This window comes from Gekko japonicus, unplaced genomic scaffold (assembly GCF_001447785.1).
Source record: "Gekko japonicus isolate JY-2015 unplaced genomic scaffold, Gekko_japonicus_V1.1 scaffold824, whole genome shotgun sequence".
Classification (NCBI taxonomy): Eukaryota; Metazoa; Chordata; class Lepidosauria; order Squamata; family Gekkonidae; genus Gekko; species Gekko japonicus.
Window position 1 is genome coordinate 76,372 of NW_015171528.1, and position 20,103 is coordinate 96,474.

The 20,103-nt window shown below is 46.1% G+C and overlaps 1 protein-coding gene across 1 annotated transcript in view; it reads right to left on the reverse strand.

The window, feature by feature from the left end:
* The window catches only part of ARHGAP44 (Rho GTPase activating protein 44), a 105,062-nt gene that overhangs the window by 55,248 nt on the left and 29,711 nt on the right, over positions 1-20,103 (reverse strand). The window contains exons 10-14 of the mRNA XM_015419517.1: positions 17,697-17,824; positions 9,907-10,018; positions 7,994-8,075; positions 6,415-6,495; positions 3,032-3,145 (exon numbers count right to left, since the gene is read on the reverse strand). Of these exons, the coding sequence (XP_015275003.1) occupies positions 3,032-3,145; positions 6,415-6,495; positions 7,994-8,075; positions 9,907-10,018; positions 17,697-17,824 (517 nt within the window). The remainder of the gene's footprint in view (positions 1-3,031; positions 3,146-6,414; positions 6,496-7,993; positions 8,076-9,906; positions 10,019-17,696; positions 17,825-20,103) is intronic.

Sequence of the window (20,103 nt, forward strand, 5' to 3'; positions counted from 1 at the left end):
GGCTACCCCTAAACGAAAATACCAATTGAGGATTAGAAAAGATAAAGCAAAGTGAAGGCTGAAGGACTCTGAATGGTGCCTTAAAGCATGTGATATAAATGATGATCTTGGGGTTTTCTTTAAACAGTTAAAAATGGTTAAAAAGATAAATAATTTAGCTTAATCGACTATGTTCAATGTAATGTAAGCATTTTAGACTAACACTTATATAAGCTGATGTAACTATCTCCTATACTTGGGGTTTTAGTTAGTAGTGGTTTTCTTTCCTTTCTCCATAGATGTAGATGTTCCCTCCCTATTTTTTCGTTGTCGTTTGTAGTTTATAGGAAATGCAATAAAAATCCGATCCGGGGGGCAAAAAATAAAAAAATACAATACCATGTAAACAGAGAGATCAGATGTTAAAGCAATCCGATATATAATTAGATGTCCAATCAGGACCAGGCCACTGATGGATGATTAGCCAAAAAAGCTTGGGGGGGGGGGATGTCCGCTGTGTCAACCAAATGCCTGGTGGAAGAGTTCCATCTTGACGGCCAGGAGGAACTGCGCGGCCCTGATCTCACACGGGAGCTCATTCCACCAGCTGGGGGCCAGGGCCGAGGCTAATCAGATGTCCCTGGGGCCAGGGACCACAAAAAGATGTTGGTTTGTGGACCTCAGTGCCCTCCAGGGCTCATATGCGGTGGTCTTGTAGGTATGCTGGCCCCTGGCCGTATAGATCTTTAAGGGTAAGCACCAGCACCCTGAAACAGATCCGGAATTCAATAGGCAGTCAGTGCAGTTCATGCAGCAGTGGGTGGATATGAGCCCGCACAGGCATTGCTGTCAACACCTGTGCTGCTGCATTCTGCGCTAGCTGCAACTTCCAGAGCAGAGTCAAGGGCAACCCCACTTAGAGAGAGTTACAATAATCGAGTGTACAATAATACAGGGAAATGCCCCCCCCCTTTAAAGTCCAGTTTGGGGGTTGCAAGCAAAGAAGGGGTTGTACACAGAGGACTGGAAACTTGGGTTTCCCACCACCAGGAAAAAGGGATCGCCTTTTTCTCTCTCTGGATTCCATCCTTCCATCTTTCACATTCCTCCCCCCTAGCTTGAAATCTTTTGTAGCTTCTCTTCTAAGACACCCTCAATACTCACATATTCCATAGCTGGGAGGGCGGCCAGCGGGTGCCGTGCCCCTCCTGCCGGCTTCCTTTGCCCCCTCCCCAAATCGTGTCCGCTTTTTCCTTTGGAGCTGGCTCCCCCTTTCCTCCTCTCCCCCCCTTCAAGTGCCTCCAGGCTGCTGCCTGCGCTCCGCCTCTCTCCTCCCCAGTCCAAGAGCAATCGGCCACAAGCTTACACTCCAGGCTCCTGCAGAGCCCCATTCTACCCTTCCCAGCCTGCAGAGAGGCTTCTGTCCTATTCACAAGAGCTAGAGATTCTTTTTGGCCTTCTTCCCCCCCACCTCCAGGCACAAGCAGGGCAGGGACTCAGCAAGGACTCCAAGCGGCCGTGTTGCGCCCCAGCTCAGCCTATATAACTCCGCATCCAATCAGTGCCCCCGCAGCTCCTCGGCTTGTGCCGTAATTACTTTCAAGCTGCCCGTGACTGTTGAGACTGACCAGTTGGAGCCTGTGGATGGCTTCCCGCATGCGAGGGGCAGGCAGCTCCCATGGCAACTGCTGCTGACATGCTGCGCTCCCAAAGGGGGATCGCCATGGAAATTTCTTGCCCATGCCTGGTGCTGGCGGTGCAGCGTCTGTCTCTCTCTTCCCCCCACGTCCCTCCCCCTGCTTCCATGTAGGCAGGTTAGGCGATTGCCACCTTAAGGAGGGTGCCGCGCTGGCCTACTGCCCCGCCCTCGCCAAAAGTGTGGCGGCTTCAGAGCAAGCAGGAAGGCAGCCTTTTCTTGCCTTGAGAGGCTCTCTCCCTGGCTTGGCCTGCCGAGCACTGGGGCCCCAGGCCAAGGCAGAGCTGCAGGGTTAGCAGAGCTTTTGGTGAGGGAGGGGCAGGAAGGGGAGGGGGGTGGCAGGCCAGCGCGGCGCTCTAGGCAATAGCCTAACCTGCATATATGGAAAAGCCAGCCCTGATAGCATTCTACAAGAGTCAATGGAACTCTGAATATAGCATTATTTGGTGTTTCTAAATATTTCCGAATCTTAATTGCACATTCCTAGTGATCACTGTTTAGAAGTGACTGTGGGTATGGCAATGGCCACCATTAACCATGGTTAAAATCTGCAGACTTTAAAATCAGATTCCTGAATCTATGGAAACAATAAGCAAAGTTAATGACAATGGATGCAATTTTTCAAGTTATGCTGTTGGGCACCCTTCATTTTAAGGATGCAAATACAAAGGACAGCAATGATTCAGAAAGCGTCTAAGAGTGACTTCTGCACAAAGCACGGCCATCTAACAGTTCATTTTAATTGCAAATACCTGTCACCAATATTCCCTCTAAGCTGTGGAGTCTTGTAAGCAATTCGGCTACTGCATAAATTAGTTTGCTCTGGAGCCATTCTTCCTAAGCTGAGACAAAAATGTGTGAGCCAGAGGCTAAAAAAACTGTGAGCTAGCTCACACTATCTCAGCTTAGAGGGAACACTGCCTGTCACTAGAATGGTCAGACTCCAGGTGGGGCGTGGAAATCTCTTGGAATGACAACAGACTACAGAGATCAGTTCCCCTGGAGAAAATGGCCGCTTTGGAGGGTGGATTCTATGGCACTGTACCTAGCTGAGGCCCTTTCCCTTCCCATGCTCCATACCCAAATCTACAGGAATTTCCCAACCTGGATTTACAATTCAGTGTTTGTATGGGGTTCCTGATCTCCTACAGTTCCTATTCCATCCCTTGACAAAATAATTGGAATATTCACATTCAATTAATAAAATCATTCCGGTTTTGTGAACAGATCAAAGAATGCAAAGGTAATAAATACTTGAAAATTCAGATTATGGGACTAGATTTTATTATCCACATTTCCCCCAAATTACTTTAGGTAGCATTTTCAAAGGCAGAGTTCTAGAGCACAGCCTCTTACCCTTCTGTCTGAGGCCAAAGAAGGTTGGGCCCCAGAACAATTGCTATGTTGCTTGGTGTCATTTTGTTGGCATCCTGGTATTCTGTTAACTTTGCAAGGAATTTGATCAAGTATCTGCAAGAGACAATCAGACGGCTTAGTTTTAGCAGCCTAGCCATAAATGTTAATCCATCATCACACTGCTGTGGCAAATGCTTCACTCATTTCTCAGCAGCAACACTGGGGCAAATTCACTTTTGATTTCCCGGCACCACCCACTATGTGGAGGTGCTTAACTGGACTGTATCATAGGCTACAAATTAATTATTGCCAGCTGCCCTGCATAAGCCACCTGAAACATCTGCCTATAGGAACCAACAGAAAGGAGCCCTCTCAAAGAACTGGCCAGAAAAAAAACCAATTTCTTAATTTCCTGCATCTCAGTAGATGTTGGTGGGTGCTGCCCCTCTCACTGGGTACAACACACCCACCTTCCCAATATTGACAAGAGGTGTGCAATTGCCATAAGCCAAACCAAATAAATACCTGAAAAATACCTCTTTGGTATTTTTCCGGTATTTATTAAGCCAAATCAAATTCTCTAATAAGATTCTGCTACTGCTAAAGTGATCCCGAATAAAAGCCAATCTTATTTGGCTTTTATTCAGAGTCTCCGATTGGTCTTCCCTTCCCCAGGCGGCTGGCTGGGGAAGGGAAGGGAGAGTTGGTCAGTTTCAGTTCCCTCCACTTCCAAGTGGAGGGGACTGAAACTGACCATTGTTTTGCCTTTCCTCCTAGACCTCCCCCAGCTCGGGGAGGAAAGGAAAGGCATACCTCCATGATCTGTCTTCCCTTCCCCAGCTGCTCGGCTGCGGTGAGCCAGCTGGGGAAGGGAAGGGGGCCAGTTTCAACCCCCTCAGTTTTGCTCTCCCCAGCTCTGGAGCCAGGGAGAGGAAAACCGAGGGGGTTGAATGCCTCCCTCCTATTTAAAATGATCAGCACAGTGTGCACTAATCCTTTTAAATGAAGGGGAAGGCTTCAAACCCCCTCAGTTTTGCTCTCCCCATCCCTGAAGCTGCAAAGGACCAACAGTTCTCTAACTGTTTGGTGTAGCCAGTTTGGTGTAGTGGTCTTGTGTAGAGCCAGTTTGGTGTAGTGGTTAAGTGTGCAGACTCTAATCTGGGAGAACCGGGTTTGATTCCCCACTCCTCCACTTATTTTATTTATTTATTTATTATTTACATTTTTATCCCGCCCTCCCCGGAGGCTCAGGGCGGCTTACACGGCATATCGCCAAATCATACAATAGAATAAAAACATTAAAAATATTAAAACACATCACAGTCATAAACAAATTTTTGGTGCTCCTCTCCTAAAAACAAGATGGCCGTCTCCTAAAACGTCCCATTCTCACCCAAAGTGCCCGCATCATGATGACCCTGTACAGAAATCATGGATGACCTTGGGCAAGCCGTAGTTCTGATAAGAGCTGTTCTTGAAAAAAGAGCAGTTTCTGTCAGAGCTCTCACAGCCCCACCTACCTCACAGGGTGTCTGTTGTGGGGAGGGGAAGGAGTTTGTAAGCCACTCTGAGACACCTTTGGGTAGTGAAGGGTGGGGTATAAATCCAATCTCTTCTTCTTCTTCTTCTTCTAACATGGCAACCCTAGACCGTTCTGAGTCTTTGTGGCTCAGCTTGCATCAATGCAAAGCTTGTCACAAAAAGGCTTCCTGACAAAATCAACAGGGTGGCTTTAGATTTAGCAAGATTTTTAGAGCCATTATATGCTTCCCCTGGAGGCTTCTCCTGTGTACAGGCTACAGAGGAGGAGATGTTAGTGTTTTGTTGAGCAATAGAGAAGACTCTCTGAACCCAATCAGGTTTTTGCAACTAGAAACACCAGTATCTCTTGAAAAGGAAGGGGAGGCTAAAAATTGGCACATGTGACACTAAATATCTGACAGATGCTTCTTGGATTGAAAGAGCTTGGCTGACACACCACATATCTTGTAAACCAAAGAGAGAGATCACGGGATGGAAGTTGAGAAGAAGCAAACAACCGTGATGTATTATGCCAAAAAATATAATTCTTAGTGTTAGTAGGTGTAAAGCAATGGTTTTCTTGTGTGTAAAATTATGGTGGTTTCTTAAATGGTGTTCTTCTCCTCTTGACTTTTTTGTCCCTGGTAAAATAGTTTTATTTTCAATTTCAATTTCAATTTATTACAGGTCTTTATGACCGAAGTCTTGACCAAGAGGATACCAAAGGGGGGTAAAATAGGTACATAAAATAGACATAAATATGTCAAGGTACATAATAACAGTCACATAAAACCCAGGCTGAGCCCAGAGATTAAAAATTACCTAACTACACTTGGGGCGGAGCCAACTAACTAAAATCATCCGAAGATTAAAAATCGGTGTCGAAGTTTTCAGAAGTGCTGGACTTTTCAATGCTTCTTGAGAGCAGCCACCTTAGCCAGGAACAGTTTTATTTTGTTAAATGGTTTGACTGTCAGGAGGGCAGCAATTACTGATGTATTAGAAATGGTAAAAGCTTGTAAAACCTCATTTGGTTTTTCTCCTCCTCAGGGCATACTGCCTTTGTAAATGGGCTTTGTCCCTTTAAGATGCAGGTCTGGCAAACAGCCGGCTGGCAGCAGTTATGGACTTTATTAGATACGTATAAGTAAGTAGGAAGAGTGACTTTACATTACACTAATGGATTTGATGAGTGTCACTATGAGATACTACTAGAGAGTTTGTCAAATGGAATAATATTGTAAGTATGTTATAGAACAGTCAGTTGTTTGTACAACTTTGTGTTATTCTCTTGCTAACACTAATAATATAATTATATTTTTGTAATTAAATATAGGTATTTCAACGCTACCCACTTTGATAAAGTTATACACAAAATGAGATATGATATGCATAGTTCGTTGGTGTTGATGGCGTTTGAATTGCTTTCAGTAAACTGAATATTGGAAAAAGAAATTTCTAGTCTTTGGAGACTTTTCTGGCATAATACAACACCACATATCTTGGCAGGTGTCATGTGTTGGTTCTGCAGCCATACTCGCCACTCCTGAGGCCAAGCAGTAGAACACATCTCCAATAATCTCACTGGGAATTTGAGCTAATTGACTTTAGCTACTATGCAAGGGAAAGTGGGAGAGCATCTTGTAAAAATGGGGCGTGCAAACATTTTACAATGAGATCAGTCCTTTATAGACTGCTATGTTGACACTCCTCTGTTGCCTAGGCTTCAACAATCCCTGCTAGCAGGTATCTTGAAACGATGGCTTTTGAGTGGATCTTTTATTTTCACCGTATAAACCACAAAATTAAAAATCAACAAAAGCTAGACAGCAAAGGTTTGCCCTTCAGTTGCATACACCTACCTTAGATTGTTGAAACTGGCCTTGGGCAGTTTCTCAAGGGCATTCCACAGGGCCTGCATCCTCTTGTCTTGGTCCTGAATGCTAAAAGGCAAGAAAGGAGGATTAATACAGCACAGAGCCATAAACAGTCCTGGATTAAGGGTACTAGGGTTCCATCTGTCTGCAGACATAGCATCTCTCTCTCTCTCCTGCCTGCACTCAAAGGCAGCAACACAGACTCCGCCATAAAGACAAGACACCAAGGGAAGCATCGCACTTGCCCCCCATTAATTCTAAACCTGAAACCTGTCATGGTGTAGGCAGAACAATCACTGCTGGGAAGGCTGTCAGTGCTTCACATTTCCTCTGACTGAGAAGGTAGTCACTGCTCCCTTGCCATGCAGTGTCAGAACAATCACAGCGAGGGCCTGTTTGCATAATCACTTAGCCCAAGCTGACAATTCCCTGATCTTATCTCAGTGTATGATTTATGAACATGTTCTAGAGAAGAATGAAGTGAGCTTAAAGAGACAACAACACATGACAGGATTTATGGGCTATATTTCCCATGCCTAGTCTCACTGAGAAGCATTAGGGCAGGCTTGAAAACAGGAATAAAATGTCCAGTTTTACTGCAGAGCAGTTATTCTGGCATGGGCACCAAACCTGAAGCAAAGAAAGTATCCAAATATCAAAAACAAACAAGTGTGGCCATTGCTTGAATCTGCTGAAGTGTTCTGGAAGTTGGAATAAGCATCTGACAGATAGGCCCTAGAGTCAGAGGACATTAGTCATGCTCCAGTCCTACTGAAATACAATTGATTTCAAGATGCATTATGGATTAGGGGTTTTCCATGAAAAGCAGGAGAAAGTCATGGAGAATCAATGTGGCCAAAGAAAACATTATTCATCTGCCTTTGAAATGTATTGTTCTCCTGTACATTGTACATTATTCATCTGCCTTTGAAATGTATTGTTCCCCTGTACATTTTCACATGAGTTGTAGGATGGCATGTAGCTTTGAGTTTACTCACATGTTACCAAACTAGCCCTGTGTATTTACTGGAAGTATTTATAGGCAGATTCTAATTGATCAGTGACAATTAATGTTACCAAACTAGCCCTGTGTATTTACAGGCAGATTCTAATTGATCAGTAACAATTAAAAAAATCAACATTATGTACAATTGCTTAAAACCTATGAGATTAGCAATAAAAACATTTTTTTAAAGTTAAAATATATTCAAGAAGTGAGGTTTCTATGGGAACATTTTCTAATATGTCAAACATGATACAACTGCTAGTGATTTCCTGAAAAGGGATGTTACCATCAGCCCATTACTGACTGGTAGTGTCATAAATATAGTAGTTATTGTCCTTGAGTCAAAAGTTGGAGGCTTGCCATATTCTGGGCCAGTAGGAGAAGGAATAAAAGTAGAGCTGCCTGCAACCCAGTCCTGTGCTTGTTTACCTGGAAAGAAATTTCACTGGCTTTTATGGGGCTTCTCACCTAGTACGTGCCTCTAAAATTGCCATCTTCTTTGATTTTCTAATTTTCATTGGAAAACAACACCAAAGGAGAATTCCTAAAAGAACTCACTTGGATGCTTGAATCCATTCTTCATAGAGCTCAAATGTCATGAGTGGTTCTGGAAGCTCCCGGAGATAGGACTTCAGGGCCCCTAAGCAAGAAACACAAACCTTACACTGCCAAGGCAAAGAGAGCTTTCTATTTATTCCACAAGACAGATTTTCTTGCTGTCTTTCCATTGTTTTGGGGCAGCAGAGAACACCTATACATACAGCTAAAACAGTTCAACCAACAGGAACCAGGAACACATATATACATAGCATCTGCTCATATTCAGACCACCATCTCCTTTTTGTCTGAAGGCAACTGTGCATACATGTGGTATGGCGTTTCCACTACATTCCTCCTTGGGTGGTCGTATTACTACATAATAAGAATGTTTTTCCCTTAGAATAATAGAGTTGGAAGGGATCTCCAGGGTCATCTAGTCCAACCCCTTGTACAATGCAGGAAACTCACAATACCCCCCCATGACCTCTGCTCTATGCCCAGAAGGGGGGGGGGCTCCAGGATCCCTGGCCAAACTGGCCTGGAGAACAATTGCTTCCTGACCCCAAAGTGGCAATCAGCATTTCCCTGGGCATGTAAGGAAGGGCCACAAGGACTGATGCAACCCTTCCTGCCCTCCCTCTCATGAACTGCCTAAGTTCACAGAATCAGCATTGCTGTCAGATGGCCATCTAACCCAGGGGAGTCAAACATAAGGCCTGGGGGCTGGAACTAGCCTGTCCAGGGGTCTTATGTGGTCTGCAAGCAACTGATGCAAGGGAGGGAGTGCTGGGGGGAGTAGTCTGCAGCAGTCAAGCATCGTGGGAGCATCTGTCTAGTGCTGCACTGCCGCCTCTCCAGTTCACCTATGTGGGTTTTCCTCTGCACCCCCCTTCCATCCCATGGGGCCTTGCTGTGAGGATACACCAACTTGGAGCTTACCAGCTGCTGTCCTTCATACAGTTTCTATCTCCAGTACCTGGTATTACATTTATGGGACACATGGCCCAGCCTGACAAAGTGACATTTATGTCAGCTCTGGCCCTCATAACAAATGAGTTTGACACCTCTGATCTAAGCCTCTGTTTGAAAACCTCCAAAGAAGGAGAGCCCACCACCTCCCAAGGAAGCCCACTGAGGAACCGCCCTGTCAGGAAGTTCTTCCTAAAGTTTAGCCAAAAACACTTTTGATTTAATTTCAACCTATTGGTTCTGGTCTGACCTTCTGGGGCAACATAAAACAACTCTTCATGAATTCTTATGCATGGTAAAGTTTGGGATCATCATCTGTTTTAGTAATATGTGGCAGGTGACACTGAATAGGGAAGGTATTCCCTTTTGTGCTATAGGGAACGGGCTTCACATAAAGCACAATACAACAGTCAACCCTTACAGTTACTGTAGGAGGGACCAGAATGGCCAGAGCAGTCTGCAAATAGGTATAACTCCTAACCAGCTATGAACAGAGTTTGCCCACCAGAGAGACCAAAGCCTTTGCCATTCCAATCCTAGGCCTGAAGCCAGACAAAAGCAGGTCTACGATGCTTCATCCAAGTCTTTCTGGAGCTGCTCAGCCACCATTCACTCTATGTTCTTGCCCAGAAAAGGTCAATTATGAAGCTGCCTATAACTGGCCATCACTTGGACATCTGACAAGGACAATGTTTTAAAACATTGGTCTAATCACTTCCTCCTTCCAAGCTTTCAGGGAAAGCCCCCACAACTAAGGAGGCATTCACGATTCTCCATAGTGGAATACACAACAACAACTTAGAAGACTTCGACCTCCGCAATACACATGGATCCAAAATAAAGCAGAGGGAGGCCCTCACAGCACCTTCACAATATATACAGAGTCTTTACGCTGACAAATCCAAAGTACTGATATTGATTACAAGGTCAGTCTAGTATGCCAGGACAATAACTTCCTTTACCTGCAATGGCATGAGGGTCTGCCGAGTATTCCTGAACATCCACAACACAGCAGTCAAGGGCTGCCTTAAGCTTCTTGAGCTTGGAGGCTGAGGGAGCCACCCGGAACAGGCCCTGAAACAGATTGGAAGATTTGTTTCATTCACCATGAATCTTCCTTTCTCGGTGGTCCAGGGGTGGGTCAGTCCTTACATCTGAGATATAGATCCTCCTCTTCAACGGCAGAGTCACAAATAGCTCTTTGCAATTCCTGGAAGGGAGGGGCTTATCTCCCAGATCTCCATTCTGTCAACAAGCCTTGATTCTCCCTTTTTAAGAACAGCCAGCAACTCAGGAAAGAACCACTAAGAAAAAAACTAAGAAACCTGCACTCCTTACACCCAGGGCCGGCTCCAGCTTATTTTGCACCCTAGGCGAGGATCCCTTCTGCCCCCCCCATGATGGAGTGAGCTCCCATCTCTAGTTCCAGCTCCTGCCAACCTAGCAGTTCGAAAGCAAGAAATTGCAAGTAGATAAATAGGTACCACTTCGGTGGGAAGGTAACAGCGTTTTTAGTCATGCTGGCCACATGACCACGGAAACGTCTTTGGACAGCGCTGGCTCTTCGGCTTTGAAACGGAGATGAGCACCGCAACCCTAGAGTCGGATCCAACTGGCTTTCGAGCAAGGGAACCTTTACCTTTATTTATAATCCCAGATCCCAACAGCCAATCCCTCCAACACTAGGAGCCATCTCCAGAAAGTTTTGGGAGCCACCCCTGGACCACTGAGAAAGGAAGATTCACAGGAAGTGAAACAAATCTTCCATTCTCCAGTGGTATGGGGTGGGTCAGTCCTCACACCTGGGACACAGAAAAGCAGTATGCCCCGGGGGTGGGGGGGGGACTAGGCCAAAGGGGTGCAAAGGAGGTAGGACCCTCCTACTGAAAGCTGCCTAAGCAGAAGTCATCCTGTCTATCCCATAGTGCCTGGAAAAGGAGTGTACAGACCTCCAGGTGGCAGCCTTGCATATGATCTCCAGGGAGGGACATGATCTATAGCCTACTGAAGTCACTGCCCCTCTTAAGGAATGGGCGGTTACCCCCCGGACGGCTCTGCCCCCTGATCCACCTACTGATAGTGGATGTGGAGACCTTTTGTCCCAAGGACGCCTTCCTGAAAGAGACAAACATGGAGTCAATCTTACAAAAGGAATTTGTTCAATCAATGTAAAAACTCAGGCCCTCCTAACATCTAGGCAGTGCCACTCCTTCTTTCTAGAGTGCTTAGGATTAGGGAAAAGGGAGGGCAAAACCACTTCCTCCATCCTGTGAAAAGTGGATTTAACTTTGGGGATGAAGACTAGGTCAGGCTGCAGCACTACCCCTGTCATTATGGAAAATACAGAGCTCCCTATGGACCGAATGGGCTTTCAGCTCAGACACCCTTCTAGCCGAGGTGATTCCCACGGGGAAAAGGGTATTGAAGGTGAGTTCCTTGAGAGGGCATGTAGCCATGGGCTCAAAGGGGTCCCTGGACAAGGCCTGTAGAACAAGATTAAGGCTCCAGGTTGGGAAACGATGAACCCTGGGTGGATTGATCAGTGAAGCACCCCCGAGGAACCTTCTGACATGGTGGTGTTGAGACAGGGATTTTCCTCTCCTGATGCCCCGAATGGCTGCAATAGCTGTAACCTGCCTTCTAAGTGTACTGGTGTTTAGCCCTTTATAGAAACTTTCCTGCAAGAAGGAAAGGACCTCAATGACAGAGGCTGAGAAGGGTTCTAGGTTCCTCTCCTGACACCAGGACTGAAAAACCTGCCAGGCATTGTTGTACACTCTATTAGTGGAACCTCTTCTAGAGGCTAGCACAGTGTGGATCACTCCCTCTGAATACCCTAACTTTGCAAGGAGCAACCATTCAACCTCCAGGCTGCTAGGCTTAACAATCCCGGGTGGGGATGCTTTACTGTTCCTTGCAGAAGGAGATCCTCCCTTAAAGGTAGCCACCAGGGAGCCTTGGTAGACGGCCTCATCAGGTCTTGGAACCAGGGCCTCCACAGCCCAAGAGGAGCCACCAGGAACACTTCTGCCTCTAGATTGATAATCTTCTGTATCATTCTTTGCAACAGCTGTGTCAGCGGGAATGCACACAGCAACTGGTTTGGCCATTCACAGCTCAGACCATCCAATCCTATGGCTTGGGGTGACCTTGTGATAAACATTGGTACTTGGCAATTTTGGTCCATTGCAAAGAGGTCCACTTCTGCTTTTCCAAATCTCAGGCAAATCTGCTGGAAGACTTCCCTGTTCAGCATCCACTCCAACTGATTAAAGTCTTTCCGATTCAGCTAGTCAGTCAGTGAATTGTCTTGTCTTGCCACATCCATCACCTTTAGTGACTTCAGGTGCCCTTCTGGCCCTGCATCAGAGACTTTGCCTCCTTGTGGAGGGCCCTGTATCTTGTTCCCTCTTGCCTGCTCACATATACTTTGGTGGTTATGTAGTCCGTGTGGACCAGAACATGTTGTCCCAAGAGGAGATCCTGGTATGCCAGGAGATCTAGCCTTATGGCTCTTAGTTCCAGAACGCTGTATGATGAGTCTTCTGGAGACCAAACTCCCTGTGCCATTCTCCCCTGTGCTTGGGCCTCACCTCCAGTGAGGCTCATTCTGTGGTCAGGATCACTCTTGCTAGTTTCCTCAGGGGAATCCCTTCCTGGAATCTGGAAGGGGCTATCCATCATCTTATCTCCTGAATCAGAGATCCAAGACTCAGGATCTGTCCGACTCAGATCCTCCACTTTCTGCTGGAGGGAGGGGACCTTTACTAGGATGTCATCTAATAGGGAAAAATGGACACTCCCTGAGTCCTCAGTCATGCCACAAGGGCAATCAGGATTTTGGTAAAAACCCTTGGTGCAGACTTTAACCCAAAGGGGCTCGATACTGGAAGTGCCTCCCGTCATACACAAACTTGAGGAACTTCCAATGAGCTTCTCTGATTGGAATGTGCAAGTAGGCCTCTGATAGATCCATCAAGGCCAAAAACTCTCCCTTCTGGATTGACACCACAATTGACCTGAGGGACTCAATCCTGAACCTCTTCTTCTTTATCCACCTGTTCAGCCACTTGAAGTCTAGAAAGGCCCTATGGTCCCTGTTCTTCTTTAAGACCAGGAACAGAACTGAATAACTCCCAATGTCCTTTGCACCTTTCCCACAGGCTCTATGGCCCTGATGGCCAGCAGATGTTGGATGGCCTGTAGGATCAGGAGATGCTTCTATTCAGAATGATGTCTCGGCACCTGGAGAAAATGTTTGCTCAGAATCAAAGTGAATTTCAAGGAATAGCTGTTGGACAATGCGTCCAGGACCCATTAGTTGGTAATGGAATTTTCCCATTAGGTTACAAACAGTCCCAGATGACCCCCAATCCTTGGGGGTTCTGGTGCCTTGACATATCAGGATGATGGGCCCTTTTGGGGGCTCTTGGTATGCTGTTAGGATTTTGCATAGGTGGCTGGTCTGTTGGTGGTCTGCTGCTTGGCTGCCATTGTTCCTTGAAGGGCCTGGAAGAAGTGGAACCTGAAGATTGCTTGGAGTCTCGAAAGGAAGGAAAAGGCTTCTTCTTTGTGTTGTCCTCCCTCTTCCTTGAAGGTAAGGATTTTTTCTTATCTTTATCTTCCACAAAATATTTATTCATACCCTCCCCAAACAGGTTACCTCCCTTGAAAGGAACACTAGCTGTATTGGCCTTGGTTAACTGATTCACCTTCCAATTCTGCAACCAGGTGTTACGTCTGGCTGTAATGCTAAAGGCCATGGCTCTGGCCGATGGCTAGATGGCATCGAGGCGACCGCTGCAAAGGAAGAAGCCAGGGCAATCTTCTTTATCTAGTCTTTAAACACTCTGGGGGCTGCTGCCAGGTCAGATGCCCACGAATAAGCTGCTCTAGTGAACAGGGAGCAAGCTGAGGAGGTCCTCGGGGCAATGGAAGAGGCTTCAAAATCCTTGCAAAGGGCCTGCTCGATACCCTTGTTGCAAGGGTTCCTGGAAAACCATCTGCCTCTATCAGAAGAACTGAGGTGGAACACAGGCTTGTAATAGGGTCATCCACTAAGGGCAGCTTAATTTTTTTATCTGCCTCAGGGACCAGGGAATAAAACTTGGAAATATTGGGGTGGTTAGCCTTTGGTTTGGCAGGCACTTCCCATTCTGTGTGGACTACGTCATTAAAAACTGTTGGGAAGGGGACCCCAGTAGGGGCCAACCCTGCCTTAGGGAGGGCCCAGAAGGAGCCATCCAGGAAGTTCGGGTCTGGATCTGCTCTTTCCTTACTACTGCCAGCAATCTCTAGGATATGCAACACCTTGGGAAGGAGCATATTGTAAACCTCGTGGGGGAAGATGCTACACTGCATAGTAGTAATGGGGGGGGGGGCTCTTCTTCCTCAGAGAGCTCCCTCTCCTCCTTGGTGGGAGTCTGAATCTTCACAATCCTCGTGGTGAAGACCAATGTTCCCTCTAAGCTGTCAACTGTTGTGAGCAAAAATTCCATCATGTGAGTCAAAACTTTACGAGCATAAAAGTGAGAGAGCCTAAATATTTTTTTTTAAATTAAATTTCAGTTTACAAACATACAAAATATATGAATATGAAGAAAGGGAAAGAAATGGAAAGAAAAAAGGCAATGAAAGGAAAAGAAAAAAGAAAGAAAAAGAAATTGAAAGAAAAAAGAAAGAAAGAAAGAAAGAAAAAGGAAGGAAGAAAGAAAGAAAGGAAGGAAGGAGAAAGGGAATACATGGAAAAAGGGAAAGAAAAGGAAAGAAAGGGGAAAAGAAAGGGAAAGAAAGGGGAAAAGGAAAAGAAGGAAAAGGGAAAGAAATGGAAGAAAGAAAGGGAAACAAAAAGAAAGAAATAGAAAAAGAGAAAGAAAGAGGAAAAAGGGGGAAAAGAAACTGAAAAAAATGGAAAAAGAGAAAAAGGGAAAGAAAGAAAGAAAGAAAGAAAGGGGGGAAAGAAAAAAGAAAAGGGAAAGAAGGAAAAGAAAGAAATGGAAAGGGGAAAATGGAAAGAAATATAAAATGGAAAGAAAGGGAAATAAATTGAAAGGAAGCAAATGGATGGGGAGGGAATAGGGAGGGAGGGAAGAAAGGATGGAAGCTGAGAAGGAAGGAAGGAAAGTGGGGAGAAATGGAACAAAGAAAAATGAAAGAGAGGCTCCCTCTAATGGTGGGTAGAGTGCTTGGTTTGGCTCCCCTCCTTCCAAGCGGCGGGAAGCCAAAGGGAGGGCTGAAATGGCTTCCCATTCTTTAAATTGAGCAGCTCCTGACAGCTGCTAGCTTTAAAGGGTGGGCAGCCCTTTCAGGGCTCCATTTTGCTCCTTCTGCTTCCAAGCGGGGTAAGTGAAAGGGAGCCCTGACTAAGGGCTGCCTGCCCTTTAAAGTTGGAGAAAAAAATGCTATTTCTCTGCCAGGCCATTCTTAAAGGTAAACACTCCCAGTTTGGCCGTCTGATGGAGTGAATTGGAGTCAGACGGCCCAACTGGGAGTGTTTACCTTTAAGAACGGCCTGGCAGAGAAATGGCATTTTTTCTCCAGTGTTAAGTGAATGACTGCTATTGTTTTTCACTGGAAGTCCTTGCATATTCTCTTGCTCTTTAAAGCCAGCAGCATGGCAGTTCTGCCCGTCATCACTCTTTGGGTGAAGAAGTACTTCCTTTTATCCGTTCTAACCCGACCGCTCTGCAGTTTCATGGAGTGCCCACGAATAAGAACATAAGATGCTCCATTTTGCTCTTTCTGCTTCCAAGCGGGGTAAGTGAAAGGGAGCCCTGAAAGGGCTGCCTGCCCTTTAAAGTTGGAGAAAAAAATGCTGTTTCTCTGCCAGGCCATTCTTAAAGGTAAACACTCCCAGTTTGGCCGTCTGATGGAGTGAATTGGAGTCAGACGGCCCAACTGGGAGTGTTTACCTTTAAGAACGGCCTGGCAGAGAAACGGCATTTTTTCTCCAGTGTTAAGTGAATGACTGCTATTGTTTTTCACTGGAAGTCCTTGCATATTCTCTTGCTCTTTAAAGCCAGCAGCATGGCAGTTCTGCCCGTCAGCTGCTCGCTTTAAAAGGCTGGTAGCCACTCAGGTCTCTGTTTGGCTCCCCCACCCGCTTCCTAGTGGGGGGAAGTGAAAGTGATATCTGAAAAGGGCTTCACATCCATTAACGCCAGCAGGGCAGCAGGTCTACCAATCAGCTGCTGTCTTTAAAAGGCGGGACAGCCATTTCGGGGCTCCGTTTGGCTTCCCCCACCAGTCAACTGTTCACTTTAAAGGGCTGGCAGCTCACCTTCCCTTCCCCCCATGGGAGGAGACAGCCAGTGGGGGAAATGGAGGCTTGGCTTTGTGCCTTTCCCCCCATGATGGAGTCAGGTGGGGCATGATGCAGTACAGCCATAGCCTAGGGGAGGGGACGATGGGGCCAACCCAGGAGGAGCCCTGCACTGAGCTAATGAGCTCTGCATTGGGGGGGGGGGATCAGTGTGCCAGCACAGGCACAGCAAAGGACTGCACTCCTTGCTCTGCCTGGGAGAGCAATCCAGCTTTCCCCTCTTGGGGTGTGTGTGTGAGGGAAGTAGGATGATATGTCCTCCCTTTTGCCCCTGGAAACACTACTTGAGGAAGATACCTTTCCCTGCCTACTAGGAGGCCTTGTGGGGGCATGCCTCATGACCTCTCTACTTCCTCATCTCTTCTATGAACCAGGCCAGGAGGTTAGAGTGGGCATTGCCCCTGCAAGATCTGGTGTAGGGAGCCCTTTCCTCTCATCCTCCTGCTGGGACCCTGGCGTGGAGATGCACACCAGGGAGTTTGGGAGGTCTAACACAAAGATGATGCTCTTGAGGGACTGATCTGAGGGACTGATCATCGCCATTTCCCGCTAAAACCATGAAACAAAGAATAAAGATCTTCCTTGCCCAGAAGCCTGCCCGGGAGAAACACCCAGGAGGGATAGGCCTTACTGTGGTTCAGGAGAGCTGGGGGGAGGGCTGTCCTTCAACCGATGGTGTAGGGAGCCCTTTCCTCTCATCCTTCTGCTGGGACCCTGGGGTGGAGATGCACACCAGAGAGTTAGGGAGGTCTCACACAGAGATGATGCTCTTGAGGGACGGATCTGAGGGACTGATCATCGCCATTTCCCGCTAAAACCACTCTCCTCTCCTGGGCTGTAGGGGAAGCTCCCAGCACAATGGCTGGAGTCCCATGGCTACAAGTTACTATGGGAGGTGCAAGGGCTGAGGAAGACTCCTGCCACTGCCGAGCTCCCAATTTCTCTTGCCAACTTGGATGCAGCGTGGGCCTGGGGGGGAGCAGGACTCAGTCCTTCCCTGCTCCCTAGCAGGCTTCTCCAGCCCAGAGGAGGAGACCTCTGGAATTGGGTCCCAGGAAAAGAAACAACAAAGTAAAGAGACCAGAAATCATGGCACTCTGTAGAGTGCAGCCAATCTTGTCCTGCTACCTCAGGCAGAGCCAAACTGGAGATCTGGGAGATAAGCACCTCCCTTCTGGGAATCACAAAGAGCTATCGCAACCCTGCCATCGAAGAGGAGGAGCTATATCCCAGATGTAAGGACTGACCCACCCTGGACCACTGGAAAAGGGAGAAATCTCAACCTTGTTTGAAAATACTCAAAACTGCAGCATGGATATGGATCACACAGAATGCTAGGATGAGGTCCCTTAGGTGCCATGTTGGCTAACAGGATAGGTCTTAGCATGAACTGATAAGCCAAGGAGAGGAGGCAGCTGCCTCAGTACAGACCTCCTCCTGCATGCCACATTCCAGGAGCATGGTGACACATGCCTCAAGGGGGAAGGCAATCTCCCGACCACTGACTGTTAGGTGCTCCTCCAGGGGTTTTCCAAAGGAGGGCTTTTCAATCCAAGCTTCTGTGGAAGAGAGCCCAAATAAGAGGGATAAGAGAAAAGACATGGCATTAGCTTACTATTGTTAGCAGCTGCCCCTGAACTTTGGAACTCTCCACCTATAGAGATTGATATAGTGCAGCCCTGATGACATTCTGAAGGTTGAATTAAAGTTATATATTGCCGTTGACCTCTGGCAAATGAGACCCTTGTTCCTCTTGTTGACCTGTCCATCCGTTGAGTGATGCTGGGTATTGGTGTGTGGGTTTATATCTGTAATTTGGATATTTCACTGTTTTTAAAAACTTAGACATTTGAGGGTTTAACAAAGCATTTGATGACTTTTTTGTTCACCACGTTGGAACTTCAGTACAACACAGGTAAATGAATAAATGTATTAACTAATCATATTTGGAAGATAACTTTTAAACTTTTGTCACAGGTTTGCAAGTTGGACATTTCTGAAACTAGTTTCTACTTGGTTACCATGGCTCTGGTAAGTCGGCAATTTTAGACAGCTCCTCATTGTTTTGGGTAATTAATTGCAACAGTTGGCAAAATTTGTCCCACTGTGAAAATACTTGCTTTATGTCATCAGATGGCTCCTTTCATTTTGGCATTGTTGAAGCCTGGTTGATACAAACTGCAAAGTGCCTTAGTGATCTGCAGGAGCACCAGACCTTTGAAAGTTACTGGCTTGTGTTTAGAGCAACCCTCTGTACTACATGAGTGGAGACTGGAAAATGGCATCCAGGTTTTTTTAATGTATAGATCTCTGAGGACGCCTACGGACTGCTACAGAGATGCATGTCTCCCCTTTATTGCTGCTGGTCTGGAAAGAGATACAATCCCAAACCTTTCCTTCTAGATGAGGATTTTATGATAAAACTGATTAATTGCTTTTGCAGCTCCTATACGGGAGTGATCAAAGCAACACTCAAAGTTAAAATGACTCCATAAAACCAGCAATTTAAAAAAGAAGAAAAGATCTGTATAATGTAAAAATAACGGTCCAAAGAAGAAAAGATCTGTATAATGTAAAATACCCAAATAAAATAACGGTACTCATCCAAAAGGCTGTCAAACCATAAACCAATGTGTGGCCTGTGAACAGGGATGGACATGAACAGGGAAAATGCGGTTCAGTTCATGGCATGCCTGGTTCGCAAATCATGGGCCATCACAAATGTTAAGGGGGCAAATGAACTGGTTCGGGTCATGAGATTCATGACCAAGTAGAACAATCCCCCAAGTGTGCTAGAGACAACACTCACAGGGAATTTCCAGCTGATACTTACTGCCCTCTAATTCTGGTGAAGATTGGATTTACGGGATCTGAGTTACAGCCCCCTGAAGAAGGTGACCCCAGGAAAATGCTTTCTGCAGAAATGACCATCTGTCAGGAGGTTCAGGAGTGTATAGAATGGATCCTGTGCAAGCTAGAGACATCAAAGTTGCAGGGGACCTCCCCCAGATGCTTCTCTACAGGCCCCCAAGTTCCACCTCCCTGTTGCTTTGAAGTTTGGTAAACGTTTAGAGTGAGAGGCGACAGTCTGTCTGGAAATGTATCCATTCATAAACCAGCACGAACCTCCGCAAACAGCTTGAAAGTTCACGGAAAGTTCGTGCTGGTTGATCTGCCACAAACACCACTTCATGAACCATGAACCGGCAAAATTAATCATAAACCTTATTTCATGAACTGGTTCGTGCCCATCTCTACTTGCGAAATGCTGACAGTAAAGTATCAGCCGCAGAAAAAATAGAATAATAAGACTGACAATGTGTTGTAGTGGTTACAGTGTTCGACCAAAACTGGATGACTTGTATTCAAGTCTCCACTCAGCCATGTAATTCACTGGATAACCTTAGGCCAGTCACTCTCTATCAGGCAAACTTACCTCACAGGGTTGTTGGGAAGATAAAGTAGGAAGAGAGAAACATATACAACATGCTGAGCTTCTCAGCAGAAAGGCACAATAAATTGCACTCCCTATTGTAATTGATTGCTACTAATGCCTCACCACTGTTATACTGTTATACAAATTGCTTACCAACACTTTATGATGGGTTTTATATTCATATTTATATTTGTTCTGTTTTATCTGTTTTAAATTTTTTATGTAAGTTGCCCTGAGCCCGTTTTGGCAGGGAGGGCAGGGAATAAATCAAATAAATAAATAAATATGATTGACAGAGGAACACATGAAGCTGCTTTATACTGAGTCAGCAACTAGAGGAACCACAGTCAGCAAACATGCAGAGAAATACAGAAATATGACTGTGAAAGAAAGCACAAAAAA